General features: G+C 42.7%; 1 protein-coding gene across 10 annotated transcripts in view; it reads right to left on the reverse strand.

Moving 5' to 3' along the window:
- Positions 1–22,812, reverse strand: part of UNC5B (unc-5 netrin receptor B) — a 163,766-nt gene that overhangs the window by 36,122 nt on the left and 104,832 nt on the right. For all 10 annotated transcript variants that reach the window (XM_043518733.1, XM_043518730.1, XM_038411155.2 and 7 more), the window contains exons 2-3: positions 12,850–13,071; positions 3,180–3,323 (exon numbers count right to left, since the gene is read on the reverse strand). In XM_043518733.1, the coding sequence (XP_043374668.1) occupies positions 3,180–3,321 (142 nt within the window). In that variant the 5' untranslated portion in view covers positions 3,322–3,323; positions 12,850–13,071. The remainder of the gene's footprint in view (positions 1–3,179; positions 3,324–12,849; positions 13,072–22,812) is intronic.

Consider the following 22,812-nt stretch of genomic DNA (forward strand, 5'->3'; position numbering starts at 1 on the left):
CTATTGTTCCCAGGTGCTTACTTGTCTTCTGGATGGAATCATATTCCAGCAGAAAAAGTCCAAGTCTGCCAAAGAATGTCTCAGAACAAGGACTGACATCCACTTGCCCATGGATAAAACATGATTTTGAGTGCTCTCCCATTCCTGAAATGGGATTCACTCTCCTTCCCTTAAATGAACTGTTCAGAGCAGGCAGAAGGGGGGATGTGCTAGTCCGCTGTTGCCAGAGTGTCATGTTTCTGCCTAGAAACTTCATATTCTTTCATCAAAATCCATCCAAAATGAAGACTACTTGTGTTTCTGAAAGGGGACCACTGAAGTATGGGCTTGCTGCTTTGCTGCACTAGTGAAAAGAAGGACAGAGCATCTGGCAGAGCATGCTGGAACAGCTTATGTCAGGGTGGGGATGTACCATTATGAGCTGGAATTCATGCTGTCTATTAAGTAGCACTATGCATTTCAAGGAAATCCATGGGCCAGATTCTCAAAAGAGCTCAGCCCCCAAAAGTTCCATCTGAGGCACCTAAATGAGACAACATTTTCAGAAGGGCTCTGCTTCCAGTTAGGCCCCTAAATGAAGTGGTCAGATATGCAGAAGGCCCATTTCCCAGTAGCTCCAAGGATCTGGGCACTTTTGAAAATCTGGCACTGTGCCTTTATTTTATTCTAAGTGAATTATACATAAATATTGTATGTGTTAACATTTGGAATTACAGAATATGCAACGACATAGTAGGTCATATAGGATCTAATATGAAAGTGGCCATATATTACAGTGCTCATACTAAGTACTATAAGTAGCATGCTATCCATGGGCCGAATTCTGCCATCATTACATTAAGCAGTACCTTACTTCAGAAATAATTCCACTGAAGTAATTTGCACCAGCTGCATAGTAAGGAACCATTCATTGTCAATAAGGATGGCAGAACTGGGCCTTATGTATATGGAACACGTATGTCCTTACTCATGATCACATGGGATGTTAAAAAGAAAGAGGACAAGCAGTCCAATATACCACCATGTGAAGGCATACTGTACATTTGTGGGCCACACTTAGTAGTGAAAAAGGAGCAACTGATACTAATCCTTCCCTTCGTCACTAGATGGTGCTGCAATCCATAGGAATTGCTTCCAATAAGCATTACTCCAACTTGAGCGAAGTGTGATTGGTTACCAACTTTTTTTGTGCTATTCTTCTCTCTCTCCCCCCTCCCGCCCTGCTTTTATGGGGTGTGTGACAAGCGCAGGTTGACTGCCACAGGGTTACTTCGTGAAACTCAGAGGTTCATTAGCAAATGTCACTGAGCTGGGAACCATTTTGGAAAGGAGACAAGAGAAGGCTTTTTATGTAGCCTCAAAGCAAGCAAATTAAAGAAAAAGTGCTGTGTGTTCCTAAGAAAACAGACAGCTTTATTCCTAGCTGTGGCCTTACTGTCAACTGACAGCAGGAAGCATCACTTTGTGTCAGAACGGCCTTGAAGGCTAAGAACATTTCAGATGCTGTAGCAGAGGAAAAGCAACTGCTACAGATAAAACAACGTAACAGTTTCCACCCTAAATAGCCCTGCTCTCAGTCCCTCCGAGTCTTCTGGAGGGAAGGCAGCACTGCAGGTGCACACACAGCTAACACAGCTGCCTCGTGGAAAGGTACAAAGGGGCTACTGCACCCTTTGTAAAGTGTGCAAGAGGAAGGCCCACTAAGATTGGTCTAAACTTAAAACTTAGGTCGACATATCTATGGCACTCAGCGGGTGACATATCCACACCCCCGAGCGGCATAGCTCTGCCGACCTAACCCGGAGCATAGATGTGGCTAGGTCAGTGGAAGAATTCTTCCACCAACCTAGCTACCAGCGCACAAGGAGGTGGTGTGCCTATAGCGATGGAAAACCCCCTCCATTGGTGTAGGCTGTGTCTACATTATGGGGCTATGCTGGCAGATCTACAGCGCTATAGCTATGCCATTATAGTTCTCATAGTGTAGATATGGTCTAAGATGCATCTAGTAGCTCTGCAGAAGGGAAAGGTGCATATTGCCTTGCTCAGCTGTATAGCTAGTGAATACAGGGAAGGGGGCTCCCTCGTGCAAACTGTACAGAGTGCAACTGTAACATTTTCTTAAAGTAGGTTTCCATATGGACTTTCAATATTCAGCATGATGCTTCTATAGGGAAGCATCTTTAATCACAGAACAACTTCCCTATTGGCAGAACTGCTATGCACTGTTTCCCCAGCTCTCTCCTTGTCAAGAGAATCATCTCTTACATCCTTTGGGTGGCAGAATAGCCCAGTTGTTAACTTCTCCCACCCTAAGAATGCATGAACTATTCACTTGGTAAAGTTTCAGAGTCCTTTCTTTTCACTTGGTAAAGGAAACAACACAGGAGGTCAATCCAGGATGTAGGATTTAAAGTTGCTGAATCAGGCAAATCACCTCTGTGGCTGAGGTGCTAACTTGTCAGGCTGCTAAAAATAATGAAGCACCATGTAAGTGCTGAGCATGTTGAAAGTGCTATCCAAACATTAACTAGTTAATTACCACAACACCCTAGTGAGACAGGTAAGTTTATCACCATTTACAGGTGTGAACACTCAGGTACAGAGAGGGTACATGACTTACCCAAGTAAATGAGCGAGTCAATGCTAGTGCTGAAAACAGTTCTCAGGAGTTCCTGGCCCTAATCCTGTAACCAGCACTGACAGCACTGACAGCACTGACCCTATCCACTAAATCCAGCAGGCATGGCTAGGGTGGTGTAACGGAGGAATGTGGCTCTGCCACACTGCGTGAACCCCACTGGCTCATTAAATGGGAGTGGGGTTAGCATCTACCTCAGTGGTTATCCTGGGTAAGCTTGGCAGGTAGTGGGAAAGGAAGAATCATGGAACTATACTGGGAGGAAACCATCCGGTTCCAGAATAAGGGAGGAGAGATTCTGTCCCTGCTCTGATGCCTGGAATGGGAGTAGGAGCTCCTGCCAGCTTACATAATTATAAAACCCTATACAAATTGTCAAATGCATAAACCTGTTAAGAACCCCTCTCCGCAAAATTCCCCATGAGGGCAGATGAAAAAGATTTCCCACGCAGGATGTGGGGACAGGCTGGCAAGAAGGAGCAAGTAACAGAGATAGGGACAGGGGCTGCGATGAATGATAAGTGTGTATTACACCTACACGCTATCCGGACGTAGGCCCTTCGGCTTTTCGTGGTCCCAGCAGAACTCCATGCCACACACTGACACCAGTAATCTTCTAAACCAAAGAGCTCCTCCACCTGCAGCCGGGAGACCTCGATCTGGACCTCCCGCACCAGCATCCCTGGAAGGAGACACAACAAAACAGAGGGTTAAGGAGGCCAGAATGCTGAACCTTTACGAAATAAGCTGCATATGGAAGTATACTGTGTGTGCGCATGTGTACACTCACACACACGTGCACTGATTGAAAGGGAGGAAAATGATGGTCCTGCAGCTCAAAAAAGGAACTTGACAGAGGGATGCATTTGATGAGAGAAACAACCCTTCTTCATGGAGGTAGTCGTCTCCTCTCTTCCTCTGCAACCACATCTTCTCTTGTCCCATCCATCTTCTTTTTAAGGACTTGGCACAAATTCTGATCCATGCCAGGATCCCCTCCACCCACACACAGTGTTTTAAAGATGAAGCCAGGTTTCTGGATATGCAGGTGGTACTGCTGCATTGCCATTTAAGGGGGTTTAAAAAAAATCTCATCTCAAAAACAAATAAGCTGAATATCCTGAGTTCTTAATACCACCATACACTATTAAAACTGAAGGATTTAAAAACATCGCGTTTGCTTTTTACCACTCTTTTGATTGTTTACTTTTTACACTTCGCCCAGGTGGGGCAATGAAAGTAAAGTAGTCAATTTCACTTTTGTTTCTAGTCAGGTTCTTGTCAGGTTCCCTTCCAGAGTTTTATTCACTACCACAATGCTGAAAAGTTTGAGTTCCAAAACAAGGCAAGGGAATGTTTAAATCCAAACAAAAAATCTTTTTCCACTAGAATTTTTTTTTTAAATCTACACACATTTCTATTGATCTCACTTGAGGCCCCATTAAATCTTGTTTCTACATAGACTAAATGTTGTGTCAAAATCAGACTGACAACGTCCCTTTAAAGTGCCTATCTGCAGCTGACAAGGACCCTTGGACATATTAAAACTCCGATGATGCACATGGTGCCACTGTACCCAGCAGAGAGGCCCTGAAGGCACAAAATGGTTTGGAAATAAATCACGTGACTGCTCATATTTGGTAGTGAAGTGAGGTGGCAAGAACAGTATGCCAGCCCTTCACAGTCTGCGAGAGAGAAGTGGCCGCTGAGAGGAGATGAAAGAGGAAGGTGAGGACTGTCTCTTAAACTGAGAAACACAATCTAGCTGAATTGAACAGGGTCATGGCAAGTGGTCAAGTGGGTCAACTTCTGAGACTATTTCTGGTCTCATGAACATGCCTTAGCCAGCTGGACTGTGTTTAGCCATCCCAGGGTGTGATAACTTATATGAGGAGCCGCTATCAGGACTCTGTCTTGTTTAAAATAAAGCCCCAGTTACTATCTGTATACACTAAGGAATCTGTTTTATTGCCCCAACAATACCAGGCACGGATACCTTAGCCTTTCTGTGTTTTTGTACAAACCTAGTCACATCTACATCACATTAAAAAAATAAAGGAAAAGTGTTATTTTAGTAGGTGTCCCACCCATGGAGAAACATATACAACATTCTCGTCCTCATATCTATTGTTGAAGAAATAAAACAGGGAATGGTTTAATAATTTTCACGACATATTCCTGACATGTAGACATGGCCTTAGCGAGGGATACATTAGCAAGCTTATAGCGGCACAACTGTACCAGTACCAGTACAGCTGTGCCACTGCGAGATCACTCGAGTAGCCACTCTATGCCGATGTGAGAGCGCTCTCCTGTCGACATAATAAAACCACCTAAATGAGCGACAATAACTATATCGGTGGGAGAGTGTTTCCTGCCAAAATAGTGCCATGCACACGAGTGCTTATACTGGCAAAACTTACATCACTTAGGGATTGTTGTTGTTTTTTTCCATACATCTGAGCGACGTAAGTTTTGGCAACATAAGTAGTAGTGTAGACATGGCTTTAGTATGAACTGAAGAACACGCTTTGTTCAAAATGTACAGTGCCTTTTTTTTTTAAATAACTCTTTCCCTGTTTTTTAATACATTACTATTGTATTGACAGAATACGATGGAAACCTGAAGGGTTGCTTAGCGATCTATCAAAGTTTGTGTAACTTAATAGATCATGTGCTAGCCTTGCATTTTAAAGGCACAGATTTCAAAACCATGTGCAGTTGTATATTTTGTTAATTAAAATTTTGGTTAATTTATTTCCATCAATGCAATTAGAAATTACTTTATTTTTAATCACCTTTCTATACAAAAAAATGAGATACCTGAAACAAACAAAAAAGATTTCCCATGGAAAAAAAAGTTTAGGGAAGAAAAAAAACAAAAATAACCCCCCCCCCAAGATTTCCAGCAATGATTCATGTTTTGAATGTCAAGAGTCTTTACACATTTTAAAGGGATCTGATTTTCAGAGGGAGGTGCTCAGTACTTTCTGAAAAATCAGCCCTTTAAAGTATCTCAGTTGGGCACCCAAGAAGTCGGATAGCCCCAAATCACTAGTCATTTGTGAAAATATTGGCTGAATTGTTTAACCACATAAAGAGGGGTTATAGCTTTACACTGCCATGTTAGAACATTATGCATCTTGGCAGTGTAAAGTTAACACTCATATGTCTTGCTCCCCATGGCCATTTAAATGGAGAGCTACTTTCTAGCATGGCTGCTAGTACAGATGTTATCTGCTTTTATGTCTGAATTATTATTCTCTGATTTGGCTTATTTTCATTTTTTCCACATAAGATACTAAGATACGCTACAAAACATTATAAAGTATGTTTACTTTAACAAAATTCATCATAAAAGTTATTATTCAAAGCCCTTATTTCTGATCTGTAGCTAAGGACATTGTGTTAAGAGAATCAAACTTTACTATGTTAGTTGAAATGGGCAATTTTGTGACCCCTCTCCCCTTTGCAGTTGTTCTGTCAATGCATAGGGGACCTGATATGAATACTATTAGCATAGTAAGCCATCTTGATTCTAGCTTCTTTTCTCAGTATGGCTGCTAGTCAGGTAAGCCAGCTGCCTATAGTTTTATTACACAGGGGCAGTATTGCCTCTGTATGAAAGCTGGATTCAGTTTTTCACCTACAGTTGCAATTCAACCTCAGTGAAGAACAAAATGTTTCCTCTCCAAGTTTACAGCACAATCTGTGAGTGAAGATTGAATTTTCTGAGGACGGTCAACTAAATCTGTTACTGCTTTTAGGAGTTAAAATTAATTACAAGTGGGGCCTTTAAGAAATTTTTCCCCAACATGAGAACATTTTCCAGACCCCTTTTGCTCATACATGAAAGATTTTTATCCTTCAGACTTTTCATATAGTGAAAACTCATTGCCAAATGCCTTCAAATTTGCCTTCCAAGAAATTAGGTTCTAATTAAGCAAAGTTATTAGCAATGTTTCCCTATGTTTTCCATTATATCAACAGCACTCCCTTACTCAAAATGGCCACTATTTCCCATGTTATGAACATTGAGATATAACAATTTTATGAACGCTATAGGTAACCAGTCAATAGGGGGAAGTTATTGTATATTGGCCATTATTTGAATTTCTTATGTAACAGATCAATCTAATTTACATTGGGGGCAGTGGACTGTTTATTATATGTCCATAATGCTCAAATTCAATAGGGTCCAATGCATGAAGGCCATGAAATGGCTTCCCAGATAAGAATGCCTAAGCATACACTTGCAAGACAATGGGGAAAAGTATTAACTTCAAGATCCTGTCTCAACCAGCTGCAAACCTTGTTTTGCCATAGCACAGAATTACCAGATCAAAGGGCTATAAAGAATTAAAGCGACTTGATTCCTGCTAAGTAGGGGTGGGAGGGTAAGTTACCAGGGGCTATCCAGGGAGTTGTCAGTGAGCTCTGACAGGGCATATGGCTGAAACTGAGCGGCTCTAGGGAGAAGTCTACATGGAGTGAGTCCAACCAAGGTCCCCCTGTGGAAGATGGTTGTTATATACCTGGTAAGCTTAGGACATATGTATCGTCCATTATATCATTTTGAGGATAGGTTTTCTCCAAAATGGTTTTGTTCTAAATTAATATATGGATTTAAGGAGGTTGTTTGGTCACCGGTTACCACTGTCATTGTCCCGGAGGGAACAGAGCTGCAGGGTCTGGATACATGTCAGACTTGCTGAGGCAACTCACAGTTGATGCACAGGGGAATGCAATCCAGGGCCCAGTCAGAGTGGGAGAATGACAGAAATAAAGGGTTCGACAGGACCTCGAGAGCTCTAGTCCAGCTCCCTGCGTTGATTCCATTCCCAGAGACAGGTGACTGCTACAGACCTGACATTTAGAGGGAGTGCGCTAAGAGAGACCAGGAGCAGTCAAAGGTGCAGTCTGCCAGTAACTGTGAAAAGTTGCTCATGTCCTCAGTAAAGGTGGCCACTACTTCAGCAACATGTGGGGAGTACCCATTAGATGCAGCCACCACGTGTCATTACTTCCAGTAGGTACAAGAAATCACCACCTTACTACAATGAAATCACTCTCGGTGGGCGTTTTAGCTGCATTTTTCTCTCCAAGTTAACCACCCACATTCTAAACTAAAGACTCTGCACATTTCCACTTGAGAAAACGAAGCCCTTTTTGAATTGCAGAGCACAGAAGAATCACTGGAGACAACCAACTTCTCTATTTTCTGTAGTATGTAGAGTTCCAACTCTGAGCAAAGATCCATGATGGAATTATAAACCCCAGAAAGCACTGCCAGCTAGTTACAGATATAAAACACATAGTTGCTACAGCATTCGCTGCTCTATAAAGTTGCATATAGCCCCATGCACTGCTACCTTTATTAGAAGGTTTATTTTATTATCGCACCCTAGCTCACATAAGATGCCCATCTCCCTAGCTTCACTAAACTCCTTTCATTGCACCTTGGTTCCACCACCTTTGAATCACATCTGACCCGACATTTGGCTCCTTTAGCTGGTATGATGGTCACACAGCTGTGATTACAGCAGTACGCAGCAACTAGCCTCCTGGGAATGTAAAGCCTCCTGCCATCCTGAATTCATTTGATATTCATACCGGTAATTTAGATAGTAATTAAATAAATTTACTCATTTCATATGGAGTTTTGCAGAAGTTCAACAGTGCAGCACACATTTCTTTAATGAACATTTTAATTATAGTTATACATTTATTCTAGATAGACAATTGAACCCCGCAAACAAGAACAAAAACTAACTGCTCAGGAACAAACATTTTTCCTTCCTACAATCACTCATCACCTATGATAGAACAACAACTCTACTTCATTCCCACACACCCTTCTCCTGGTAATCCCCAGCTGAGGGAGACAGCTGCCCTGCATGAATCCAGAAGGAGAGGGTTAAACAAGATGTCTGACTTGTGATGTACTTCCCTTCAGAGCAGCCACCCATCCCAAAATTTGCACAACTATCCTCATTTTTATGGGTCTGACCTGCAACTTGTAAACTCAGCATGCAAGGTAATTAAGGAATCTTCAGTGCATTTATTAGGAAATATAGGCCCAGATTTTTAAAGGTATTTGCGTATTCTTGCACGCAGCGTTGTAATGCCTAACTGATTTAGGATCTTAAATCCCATTTTTAAAAGTGATTTACACCCTTAGGTATCCTCATCCCATTGCCTATCAATGGAATTTTGGCTCCTAAGTGTCTAAAATCACTTCTGAAAATGAGATTTAGCCTTCTAAATCAGTTAGGCATTACAACACTGAGCGCAGCAATGCCTCAATACCTTTTAAAATCTGGGACATAGTGAATAAGGTGCAACTGGAAGGAGTATTCAAATTCACTAGAATGAAAAGTGACTGGGGAATCCTGAAGGAAGAGTGTAAATAGGCAATAGTAGACTGCAAATCCTCTGGAAAAGAAAATTGCAAGGAACAGGAAAAGTGGTTTCATGCGGGACTGCTCAAATATCTCAGGTTTAAACAAACAGTTTTCCCTTTACAGAGTAGTTTTGGAAAGACAACCAAGCCAGAACTCACAGAACGGAGTGAACTCCCAGTTAAAACTAGATGGTGATGCTATGAGGATGATGGAACTGGAAAACATTGAGACAATTAGGAAGCTCTTCATAACAGGCAGGTGAATGAATACTTATAAATGTGAACTTGCACAAATCAGCTGACCCAGATGTCATGTACCAGTGACATTTGATTTTGAAAACTGATGGAAACCTTAGAAGGTACCGATTACCTGAAGATGAGAAACTATAATGCTGATATTTTAAAAAGCAAAGAAGAGTGAGTCTGGTAATTGCTGTGCTGTTAGTAAAGTACTGGTAAAAACATTGGGGGAAAATCATTATCTAGGGGTAACAGGATCATGAACAATAGACATTATTAATAGATTTTAAGGCCAGAAGGGACCATTATGGTCATCTAGTCTGACCCTCTGCACAACACAGGCCAAAGAACCTCAACCTATAACTTCTGCATCAACCCCATAACCTCTGTTTGAGATAGAGCATATCTTTCAAAGATATTCCATCTTGATTTAAAAAGACTTCAAGTGATGAACAATTCACCATGTCCATGGGCTTATACAGAACCATAACTTATAAGAGAAACTTGATTGGTTTTTTTTTGGTTTTTTTTTAGGACACAGTTACAAAATTAGTGATGGAGAGGGGTAGATGTAAAATATTTACATTTTAGCAAACCATTTAATTACATCAGACCAATGATTCAACCCAGTCCTTTATCCTATCTCTGACAGTGACTAGAACCATGAGGGTTTCAGAGAAAAGTGCAAGAAATCCTGTAATGGACAATTATAGAATAATATGCCCATAAAATACATTTTTCCTAGTCCAGGCAGCTACTGGTTGATTTATGCTCTGAGCATGAGAGAGATGATATCGCTTATATATATTTTAAATTCTACCTGTGAACATTCTCACTATCCATTAAATATCTAATTGTTTTTTGAATCTGACTAAGCTCTTGGCCTCTGGTGCCCTTTACCAATGAGTCCTGTGGATTGATTATGTGTTGTGTATTTTCTTTTTATCAGTTTTAAATGCTTTTCAATTTCATTAAATGTCCCCTCATTCCTGGATTATGAGAAAGATAAATGCTAGTGCCTGACCTACCTTCTTTTGACGAGCCATCATTTTGTATAATCTCCCTTTCTCGTTCATTTTCTCTCTAAACAAAAATCTTGATCTTTCCAATCTCTCCTCATCCAATTTTTTTCCCTGCCTGTAATCATTTTCATTGCCAGCCGCTGAACCCCTCTGTACTTCTGCTTTACCCTTTTTGATATAGGGTTGGCAAAACTGGATAGAGTATTCTAGGTGAGGGTGATACCAAGGATTTATATAATGGCATTATAAAAGTCTCAATATGCTTTTCTATCCTATTCTCTAACCATCCTGTTTGCTTTTTGGGTTGCCACTGTACACGGAACAAAGCTTTTCTGGGAGCTGACCCCTAGCTCTTGTTCCTGAGTGATTCCTCTTAATTTAGAGCTCAGCAAAGTGTGTGAGTAATTCACTTTGTTGCTTCCAATGTGTATTACCCTGTCTCCGTCAACAGTGAATTTCATTGGACATTATGCCATCCATTCACTCAGCTTTGTTAGGTCCTTCTGAAGTTCCTCAGAGCTCTCTAGATTGACTATCACAAATAAAGTTGTGTCATCTGCAAGGTTTGCCACCTACTTGTTCAACCTGTTCCAGACCATTAGTGAATATATTCAGTTAGAGAGGAAGGAATGTCTGGAGGCTAGAGCATTAGACGGGGACTTGGGAGACCAGGGTTCAGTTCCCTGCTCTGCCACAGACTTTCTCAGACTTTAGACAAGTCCCTTAGTACCTCACTTCCCCATCTATCAAATGGGGTTAATAGCACTTCCCTACTTTAGAGGATATTGTGAGGATAAATATATGAAAGATTGTGTGGCACTCAGATATCACAGAAATGGGGTGATACAAGTACCTAGGACAGATTTTAAATAGAGCTGGATAAAGAAAGACGAACCATTTGTCAAACATTTTTGCTGAGAATTTTGCATCACTTTTCTATCAGAAAAGCATTTTGCCAAAGGCTGAAATTTTCAAAAGAGACTAAGGGAGTTAAGCACTCAAATCCCGTTGAAACTGAATGGGCATTGCAGGCCTTTCTGAGGCTCCCTGAAAAATCCCAACCAAAAATCTTCCATCCTTCTCTGATCAAACAGAATAGGTCCATGTAGGGATCCTGTTAACCTTTTGCTGTGCTAAAAACTGACCATTTATTCCTGCTCTTGGTTTTCTGTCTCAGCTACTTTCTAATCCATGTCAGTATTTTATGCCTTACCCCGACTACTTAGTTTTCTCAACCACCTCCTGTGAAGTGCTTTCTGAAAGTCCAACTAAATTATATCTAAGAGTTCTCCTTTAACAACACTGTTTTGTAGCTTGGAGAGGAACAATTTTCATCTAAAAAGCCATGCTGGTATGATTCCTCCCACAAGGGTATTGAACTTAATTACATTGTGGTCACTATTATTAAGTGGCTCAACTATAGCTACTTCTTGACTGAAACTCCTGTGGGTTACTTACGACTAAGTTAGGAACACTGTCTCCTTTTGTGTTCTCTAGAAATAGCTGTTCCAAGAAGCAACTGTTTTAACATGTTGATAAATTGCTTCTCAGTGGGGTACAGCAAGGGAGTTTGATAGGTAGTCTTATTTAATATCCTCATCTACTGAAGTTGGAGGGGCAGCTCTTCTACTGAAAGTCACAAATAATACAAAATTGAAAGGAGCTGTGAATAGCAGTGAAGACAGAGAAATCACACAAAGTGACCCAGACAGTTTGGACACATGGACAGGATATAATCAAATGAATTGGAAAAATAGAAGCTAATGTATCTGGGGGGCAAATAATCTCAAACACAGATATACAATGGGAGGAGGAAAACTAGAAAGTGGTAAATTCTGAGACAGACTTCTGAGCAATAGCATACAACAAATTAGCCACAAGCTTGCAGAAGGATCTGGCAGAAGAAAAGATCAATTTGATTTTGTGTGGCACATGCAGACACTTCACAGCACAGAGAAGGGTAATCACACTCCTGTTCTCTTTGGCTCTGGGGTGAATGCTCCTCCAATACTGCATTCACACATGGACACTTCAGTCTCAGACTTCACTAAAGACCAACAAAAATCATCAATGGCCTAAAGGAAAATTAGACAAAGTAAAATGCTCATAGGGTGTACTGGGGAGGCATTATATCAGTCTACCAATATATGGATGGGGTAGGCAACAAGAAGAGAGAGGAAATTCATTCTTAGGTGTTGGGAAGGTCTTCCTTGACCTTGCAAAATCTGTGACTGTGGAACCAGAGAAGGGGCTTACAAAACACTTTTAAAGGGGACCCATCCTGTCAGGCGATGCTGAAAGGAGGCAGTAATACTGTTCCTCATCCAGAGCAGAAAGGGATCCAGTTATTCCTCCATTTCAAGTATGCTTGCACAGTAATGTGCTTTAAATACCACTCTGTTGCACACTACAGAGCCTTAAAAAGAGAGAGGGAGTAGACAGATGAAGTAGCAGAGAAGAGAGAAAGTCAGCAAAGAAAGAGAATGGGTGGGGGGGGAGAGGAATGGGGTAAAACGAGAGTCAAGTCTGCAGTGGTTTCTTACCAATCACCTCATCCAGGCTCTCCTTAGTAAGATGGTCATTCTGATTGACCCACTCGCCATTGCACTTGAAGTAAATCTGAGTGGCTGGGTTGGCTCTGCAGATCAGCTCCACAGGTTTGTTTTTTACAATGTATGCATCTTGTGGCTCCAGTAGGAAATGGGGGAGAGTCTCTGCAGGGGCTGACGGGAAGGAATCTGGAAGCACATCACTGTACTCGATTCCTGCAAGGAAAGGGAGAGAGTCAGGAAAACAGTTACTCCTACTGAGCATGCTCCACAAATGCTTCCATAAGTGTAACCAGAGTCTAAACCAATTAGTTTTTTATTGAAGAATTATCAGACACATATATACACACACACACACAATATGTTGGGGAAGAGTCAACATGCCTTTTGTAAAGGAAAATCGTGGCTCACCAGTCTATGAGAATTCTTTAAGACTGTCAAGAAGCATGTGGATAAGGGTAATCCAGTGGATATAGTATACTTGGACTTTCAGAAAGCCTTTGACAAGGTCACACACCAAAGGCTCTTAAGCAAAGTGAGCAGTCATGAGATCAGAGGGAGGTCCTCTCACAGCTCAGTAACAAGTTAAAAGATAGGAAACAAAGGGTAGGAATATATCATCAGTTTTCACACAAAGAGGCAAATAGTGGGATCCCCCAAGGATCTGTAGTAGGACCAGTGTTGTTCAACATTCATAAATGATCTGGAAAAAGATGAAAACAGCAAGGTGGCCAAGTTTGCAGATGATCCAAAATTCTTAAGATAGTTAAGCCCAAAGCAGACTGGAAAGAGTTACAAAAGGATTTCTCAAAACTGGGTGAATGGGCAAGAAAATGGCAGATAAAATTCAATGTTGATAAATGCAAAGTAATGCACATTGGAAAACAATCTCAACTATACACACAAAATGATGAGGTCTAAATTAGTTGTTTCCACTTATGGAAGTTCTTGGAGTCATTGTGGATAGTTCTCTGAAAACATCTGCTCATAATGCAGCTGCAGTAAAAACAAACGAACAAACAAACGAAAACCACTAACAGAATGATAGGAACCATTAGGAAGGGGATAGATAATAAGACTGACAATATCATAATGCCACTATAAAAATCTATGGTATGTCCACATCTTAAATACCACATGCAGTTCTTGTCGCCCCATCTGAAAAAAGGTTTATTAGAACTAGAAAAAGTATAGAGAAAGGCAACAAAAATGATTAGGGGTTTGGATCAGCTTCCATATGAGAAGAGTTTTCACAGTTTGGCTGTGAAAAGAGACGACTGGGGGGGGGGGGAGGATATGGTAGAGGTCTATAAAATCATGAATGGTTTGGAACAAGTGAATAAGGAAGTGTTATTTGGCCCTTCACATAACAAAAGAACCCAGGGTCACCCAAGGAAATTAATAGGCAACAGGTATAAAACAAACATAAGGAAGTACTTTTTCCACATAATGCACAGTCAACCTGTGGAATTCATTTCCAGAGGATGTTGTGAAGCCAAAAGTATAAGTGGGTTTAAAAAGAATTAGATAAGTTCATAGTGGCTATTAGCCAAGATGGTCAGGGATGCAACCTCATGATCTGGGTGTCTCTAAGCCTCTGACTGCCAGAAGCGAAAACAGGGGATAGACCACTCAATAATTTCCCTGTTCTAGTCATTCCCTCTGAAGTATCTGGCACCAACCACTGTCGGAACACAGGATACTGGGCTAGACAGACTATTAGTCTGACCCAGTGTGGCCGTTCTTATGTAAAATATTACTACCAACTACTTCACATTCACCCACGAAAGCTTATGCTCCAATACATCTACATACCAACTACTTCACATTCACCCACGAAAGCTTATGCTCCAATACATCTGTTAGTCTATAAGGTGCCACATTTACTGCTTTTACTCTTTGCCGCTTCACTACCATTACTTCCACTCCACCCAGTTTGCCATACCCTCTTAGAAGCCTGAAAATGATTATTTTCTTCCAGATTTTCTTCTTTCCTTCCCCTGCTTATCCCTCATACTTCTCTGTTCGATGGCAGCCTTTCCCTTTCTTCTCTCTCAGACACCTTCACCTGCAATGATGTGAGTGTGGAAGTACTCATTTTCACTGCTGACAACCGGGGCAGCTCTCAGTAATGTTCAACGTCACATACAAATGGTGGAAACAGCCTACTAGCTGTGAGAGAACAAAGGAGACCCAAGTTTGAGTGCCTTGCTCCTGGACCACTTCAAGATTGTAAGCCCTACAGAGGGAGAGTGCCTATAGGGGAAGGGAGCCCTTCTAATCACACTACAATGAGGTCCTCTGGCTAATACACAGAGGGACATTTATGGGCTCAGGAGCAGTTGTATATATTGACCTCATCCCCCGGAAGCAAGGCTGTTACAATGTGGGACCTTAAGGGAAGGGGATGAGGAATATCTCTTGGGTTATGAAAGAGATCGGAGGCCCTCAGAGAGGAAAAACAAATATTAAGAATCCAGAGAATATTCGTCACTAAATTAAATGTACTTCTGCCATTTTCTGTGCTCCAACAGAAGCCTGCTCTTTCATCCTTCACTGGAGCCATGAGCAACCTATGAATGACTCAGCCACGTGCCTCTGACCCACAGCTATGCTGCTGTTAACCAGACCCAGGGCATCCATAGCATAGTCACTGGCACCCTAGCACTCCAAAGTCACACTAATCCTGCGGCTCTTGCTGGGTGGAGGTACTTGCAATAGGAAAAACACACAATAAATCCAGGACTTGGGGCAGGCACTTCATGTCAGAGCTGCCTCATCACTTCCCCAAACAGCAGTGTGAATGCATTATCAGGACACGTGAGGCACAGGACACATGAGGCTGCTCTAAAGGGGGATGCACCTACAAAGCATGGATCAGAACCAAAGCGGTTAAAGAAAATCAAGCCGCAGAAATGGAAAGGAGGCTGTTCACAGCATCTTCCTCCCAGTCTCCTGCTCCATGTCAACTCTTTTCACAGGTTCCCTTCTGTGAGAATGAGCAGAGGGTCTGGCACTGCCCCAGAGTCTCCGATCCCACAGCCTAAAGGAATGCATTGGTATGATCCAAACAAAATCCCAGCAGGGCTTGCATTGGGAAAGCTGACCATGACCACAAAATAAATCACACAGACCTGTCTTTTCAGATTTTAGGCACAGCTCTTTTTTGGATTCCAGTGGTCCCCATACCAGCCAACTCTCCCGCTTCTTTCGCATAACACTCACATTCCACTACCCTGCCCATGCCCTGCTCATCCCTCTCAGAAGATTATACACCCCAACACAGAGATCACAATATTTCATGAGTGATCAACAATAGAGGTTTTTCAGCAGCTGCAAATATAATCCAAAGTTCCAGTGACTTTTTTTCCATGACTAAAACCATTGAATTGGTAATGGACTTGGACACCACACACTCACAATCTCCCTGGCACATAAACATGACTACTTCTATTCCAGCCAGGCCATTTGCTTTAGGAATCAAAAGCTATAAAGAAAGCAAGATCCTAGATCACTTGACAGTGGAGCAAGGATCTAATATACTAGTCTCCCCTCTAGAAACCTGAGTTCAGGTATGCCATTCTGGTCACAAGTGTAATGAGTTTCTCAGGTTTGATCTTAGTGAATATTTATACACATACCAAAAGTTGACATAAAGGAACAATTGGTAGCTCGTGTTCAGGCAAGGCCAAGGGGTGACACAGAACAGAGGTGATGTAGGGGAGTACTGAGTTACCACAGCAGAGCTGTACGTACCCAGGAAACAGCACAGGACGTAGCAGGTCGGGCTTGAGCTGCTTGAGCAGAGTTGTCTGCATGCCCTATGTCCAGCTCTAAGTAATGCTGTCCACTCCATCACCTTCATGGGCCCTAACATTAAACTAAGAGTCACTAAACCCCTAGCATTCACGAATCACAAAATCAGGCCCTGCAAAAATCATGAAATTTTAAAATGCGAAGGTTCTTTTATTTGACTTTTGGGTTTCAGAGCCTTTAGGTAACTCTCAGGTCAAGTGTTCAGGCTTTTCTCTGCAACCCTGCGGGCTATAAACTTATTCTTTTTTAACTGGGGAGTGGAATTTGAGATTCTCAGCTCCAGGCACTAGGGCTTCACAGTAAATGTTGCCAGATTGGTGATAGAGCTGGCAATGCTGAAGTGAGCCCACTCCTTAGTCACCCATAGCAAAAAGCTATGGTATAAAAGAGGGCCACAGAACACTGAAAGTGTTATAGGAAGTAAAAAGAAAACAAAAGTCAAGAAGACCAAGAAAGCAAAATGACCAAGTTGCCTCCTGAGTGAAAAGCAGCGTGTGAAAAAACACACGAGGTCAGTCATTTAAAATCCATTTAGGAAAATTGACCTTCCATTTCCATTTTAATACAACACTAAGGGAGAACAGTAAGACATTTGTCATAATCCATTAACTGCTCTTTTGGAAACAATGAATTAAACTCCAGGCTAGCTTCTCTGTCTCTCTTCGGGCTCTTCCCCTCTCTGCTGCTGCCACCAGCCATTCCCTCCCTGATTTCATTTGTAGGTCTGTAATTTTCTCAGCACCCTACCAATTGCACTGGGACACAGAATAATTAGGCTGTACAATGCCCTCCTGGAGAGCTATTGCGAGCTGTGGTCCAATTCAAATACCAGGCTGCTAACTGGTGCCCTACGCTATCACAGAGTAGGAGGGGAAGAAACAGGCAGGAGAGCATTATGTTTTTGTGAAGAACTGAACACAGTGCAATGAACATTCAAATACTTGAGGATTGAAGGATTTAATGAATAAGTGTCCTTTAGTGAAGATCCCACAGATAAACAGCAGGGACTGATGACTAAAAAACATGCATTTTCACAGCTTTCTGTTTTGGCCTTTAAAAAGAAGACATTAGTACAAAGCTCAGCGGGATCTCTGAGAGGACAACCAGCACAGAGGGGTGACATAAGCACCCCATCAATTACAAAGATAAGGAGCAAGGGAGTGGAGAGAGCCTACCAGAACTAGGGGAAATAGGTACGGGAAGAATCACAGTAAAAACTGCTGACCATGATAATGTTGCAGGTGACATTGTCAATGGAGTGCATTAGACCATTGTCTTTTGCAAACACCACCAAACACAATTGATAGGCATAGCAAGGTTCTGGCCAACTATGGAGTATGATGGACAGGAGCAAGGCCAAAATGACTTCTGCCCTGCAGTGAGTAGAGGCCAACTAATATAGATGGACAGAAAGGAGCAGTACAGGAGAAGTCTTCACCTTTCATCAGACAGACATCATCTTATACCTCACATCACTGAAATGCTGCTACCTCTGGGGTGAAACAAAACAACTATTACACAGCAACACAACGCAACAGCAGACCGTATTAGAGTTGAAATTTTAGCCAAGACACCAAGGCTAAAAACTGTTCATATCGCAAAAAGTGTCACTCGAATTTTTGAAGTGCATTAGATCAACAGAAACCAGGTGAAATGGAACATACACTGCACCTAGGATACATGTTCAAGGTATGAAATAAACGACCATGTTACAAACCATTTACTTGACAATAATCACCCTCCGTAGTCACCATATTCAGTGCTCTCCAGACCAGGTGCCGCTGGGAACACACTGTTACTGGTTTAGAGAAGAGCAGGTCTGTGAGCCTGGCTTTGAGTATAAAATCAATAGGGCACTGTACATCCTCACAAACTGAGTATGAGACTTTGTGGGGTGGAATCCTTAACAGCTCAAGTGGAGGTCAAGACCTCTAGTTTACCTCACATCTGAAAACCGCAGCACACCTAGTGCCATGCTGTGGTATGGATTCAGTACCGTCCCAAGGGGAGGAGCATTACTTTCTCGCTGAATCACCCACACTACCTATTGCAGAACCTGCATGTTTCTTGGAGATCTCCCATCTAGGCACTAGCCTGACCACATTCTGCGTTTCTAACCTGGCATGATGAGAATCACGGAAAAAGGTAATACGGCTACAAGCAACAGGGTGGGTGGATGGATTAGTCTGTGCTGGAGTGGCTTCTACCCTGCATTTGGCTGAGCATGGCTGATTCAGAGGGATGGTCAGGTGCAGCGCTGCAGAGACCTTTGCAAAGCAGCAGGTAAGAGCAGATGATACAAACAGATGGGAAGTGCCAGGTTATTCATGACTGAATTCCCACTGACTCCTGGGTGCTTCCAGTATGTCCCATAAATTAATATGTTTTTAACCACATGCATATGCGTAAAAAGCCAATGTATGCTGCAAAAATGCCATTATGTATCACCGTGTCACCACACCCTTATTTAGGTGCCATTGTCACTAACGAGTTCACATGAGGCTCTCCCAGGCCTAAGTGCTCAGCCTACATTGCCTTTAGTTATTTCTTCCTCCTATACCTCTGAGGTGGCAATACAGTGGCTACCGTAGCACTACATCACCTCTCCTTAAACAGACGCCTTTCATACACACTATGAGCTCTTGGATCACAGGGAATCTCACCTGTTTTACCCATTGTTCAATCACCAGGCTTTTTTGCAAAATAATGTAACCTCTCTGATTCCACAAATCTAGATTTTCGGGCAAAAAAGGCTGAGGAGTAAGGGCATCTTTTTCCAGCATCAGCCAATGAAGTGTGAAAACCTCTCAAAATAATAATATTTGGCATTCCGACAGCACTTTCCTACTAGGATTCAAACTGTCTTACTAAAAAATTAACAAAGTGTCCATCTCTGCAATGATAACTTGCTGTTATCTCCCCCCCACACAGATGGGGAAATTGAGGCGCACAGTGGGAGAGTGACTTTGCCATGGTGTCAGAGCAGCTGGTTTGAGGACAGGGAGGAATAGAAAACCCAGATTTCCAGACTCCCAGTCTCCTCTGCTAACTCATCTATGCTCAAAGAAGTGGTTGATCCCAGGATGGATGCACTGACTGTTCATTCAGAGACCTAACAAGAAGTTTTGATCACAGGTGTAATGAATTTGATGTCCTCAATTAAGACTCTACAATACAGTTGCTGGTATCTCAGTGCACCCCCACTAGCAGCCACTGCCTAGCAGAAGCAAGAAACTGGAGTGACTGGGCATGTTACAGGTCAGGAACGAGGAGCACTAGTGGAGCTGGACCAACACTGGAACAGCTGTGGGAAGGAAAAGGAGATTGAAGATCAGTGTTGTGGGAGAAGCTTGCACAGCACCTGACTGATTCTATCAACAGCATTTCCTGTCCCTCATTTTTCTGACACTCAGCATTCACCCAGGAAAAAACAGTAATCCCAGTGCCCCACCATAATGGCTCACGACGTATAGCGTGCATATGCTCCACCTCCTTCCTGTACTGCAGAAACACAGAGACACTCATAAATATTGATTGGGACGTGCTCTGCTTCCCCCTCATCTGCCTGCGGAAAGAGCCATTTATGCTCTTTGCCTGAGCTGCAGGCCATTTTTATGACTTTGTTTTACAACTCTAATGCCAGGATCATTTATAAAGTAGGTTTGTATATACCAAATGTAAACATTAGAAACCCATTAGTCTCTTAAAGTGCGTCTGGCAGAGTTCTCCCCCACCCTAACCCTCCCGGTAATCTCCAGTCCTCTCCCAGGCATGGCTGAAGGGAATTTCAAAGGATTACAAGTACTTAAAGATATATTATCCCTGGCCAGAGTTATAATGCAGGCCTGAAGCTACCGATTAAGTTTCTCTCCGCTGCATATGTGCCAGTTAGTTTTTTATTTCACTTTTTTTTTTAAAGTCAGATTTAAAACCCTATGCCATGGGCTAACAGCACTGCAATTTACAAGCTGTACAAAGCACAACTTCCTCCAAGCAGGGCACTGACTTGCAGAAGGTAATGGACCTTTGCCTTCTAGTTTATAACATTCTTTCCTCGTGACCTTACATATAGCATCACCTCTCACCCAAAATTCATGGGAGTATTCTGATGCTTACCAGCCCACCTCATGTCATATAAACCCAGCTCATACAGTGACCAGAGAGGCATGAATTGACTTCAAGTGCCGTGGGGCTGAGACACATCACAGTTTGGAGACCTTTCATCTTCACACGGAGACATTGTGTCATGACAGGATGCTGCTACATCACATCACCATATGCCAAGGAAAAACCCCAAATGCGAACATCTCTATGTTCTGTTGTGGCACTGCCATGCGATTGCTTTGTCCCAGAACCCAGGCTAGGTACAACGGTAGGCCCTCTTCCATACTACAGAATAACATGCAAATCCTTCTCGTGTGTGTGAGAGGGCTCATCATTAACCAAAACAAAATCCAGACATTTTCCCTACCACACTAGACACTTTGCTTCTCTGTTGATTATAATTGGGGCTTTGGGTCATCAGAGAGGATTTTGGAGGAGGGGGGAAGTTACAGATGAGTCATGGCAAAAGTGGATAAAAAAAAATCACAGATTTGACTCATCCTTGATTATCTGCAAAATGATCTGTACTATCCCTGCCCATGAGCAGAGCACAGATAGCCCATCAGCCCCTGCATGGGGCTCAGCAGCAAGAAGAGCCCTCAAAACCACAAAGTCAGGAGTCTGAGACTCCCAAGACCTCCTGTGACAAAACCACAGCCCTACTTACAGTCCAAAACACATATTCCCCTTTCTAATATACTTACTGAATTCCAATAGTGCCTAATGCACAAGTCCACAATATTGGGATGCAAGAAATATGTCCTTCAGGAAGCTCCACCTAGAGGCAGCATTTTCCGGAAGGCCCCTCACCCCAGTTATACAGCACAAGGAGGGAATCTGAGTGACATGCCCAGTGGGAGATGGGATGTAGAGAGCTGGCAGTTCAACTGGGATTAGAACACAGGACCATCTCTATCCTTATCTTTTGTTCTAATCGTTTGATCACATGATTCCCTAAAATCCCCTTTATTTCTGTGAACCAGCCCATAGCTAAATTACCAAGGTGGCCGGCCTTCCTTTGTTTCTGTGGGGGGAAAGGAGAGGCTCATGATGTTGGGGATGTGGACAGCAGTATATTATCTCAGCCGTCTTTCTTATCCGCACTAGCCTTATATGGAATAACTTCCCCATGGAAATACCAGTGAGTTCCAAGCAGCTATTGTCACCAGGCGGCATGGGAAAAGGGGCAAAAGATTCCTGCATGTCCAGCCCCCATCCAGATCCAACCCCAGTATCTGTTGAGAACGGGACAATGGGAAAGCAGCCCGTTCTCCACTCCTTATACAAAGCATGTGTACATCACTCATGTGAAGAGGCAAAAAGCCATTTCCCCACCAAAGTATCACCAGCACTCACCCTTCAGCTACATTTCCTCACCCCTCCCGGCCTGTTCTCTCATACATTTGGTTCATTTACATAAATAAATACCTGCACAGCACTAAACCCAGCAAACTAACACTTCACCAGAGAGACCACCCAAGTGTGAGGGACACCAGCAGCCATGGCGTCAGCAAAGCACAGCTCCACTGACATGTCTGTACCTGCTTCCACCAGGGCTGAACTTTGCCCCAAGAGACTGCTCCTCTCTTTCCTCTGAAAATGGAGAAGGGAAGAGAAAATAAACCATCAGTTCAGCTCCCAGGTAGACAGCTCCCTTTCTCTCTCTCCATTTCAGCTGTTGCTTGCAGCCAGTAGTAAAGAGACAGAATACACAAAGTGGCAGCTCAAGCCAGGCATCCTGCCCCTGTAATGTGCCTCTTATTTCTCCATGACTTGAAATGAGCGAGGGAGGGGGCCGGGGAAGAGAAGAAAGAAATAACTGCTAGCAATCTTTATTACCATCAAGCAGCAGAGTGCTCCAGCCCCCAGTCAGCCCACAATTCAGGGGAAGGGAGAGCGTGTGTTATTAACCTCCACCTTCTTTCTTTCACTGCCACCAATCTAATAGGCTCTCCCTGCCTGGGCACAGACGTGAAGCTTCCAGTCATTTCACTGCAGCACTAAAAGATGTGAAACAACAAGTCTCAGCTGGGAGTG

The sequence above is a fragment of the Dermochelys coriacea genome, chromosome 7 (genome assembly GCF_009764565.3).
Source record: "Dermochelys coriacea isolate rDerCor1 chromosome 7, rDerCor1.pri.v4, whole genome shotgun sequence".
Taxonomy (NCBI): domain Eukaryota; kingdom Metazoa; phylum Chordata; order Testudines; family Dermochelyidae; genus Dermochelys; species Dermochelys coriacea.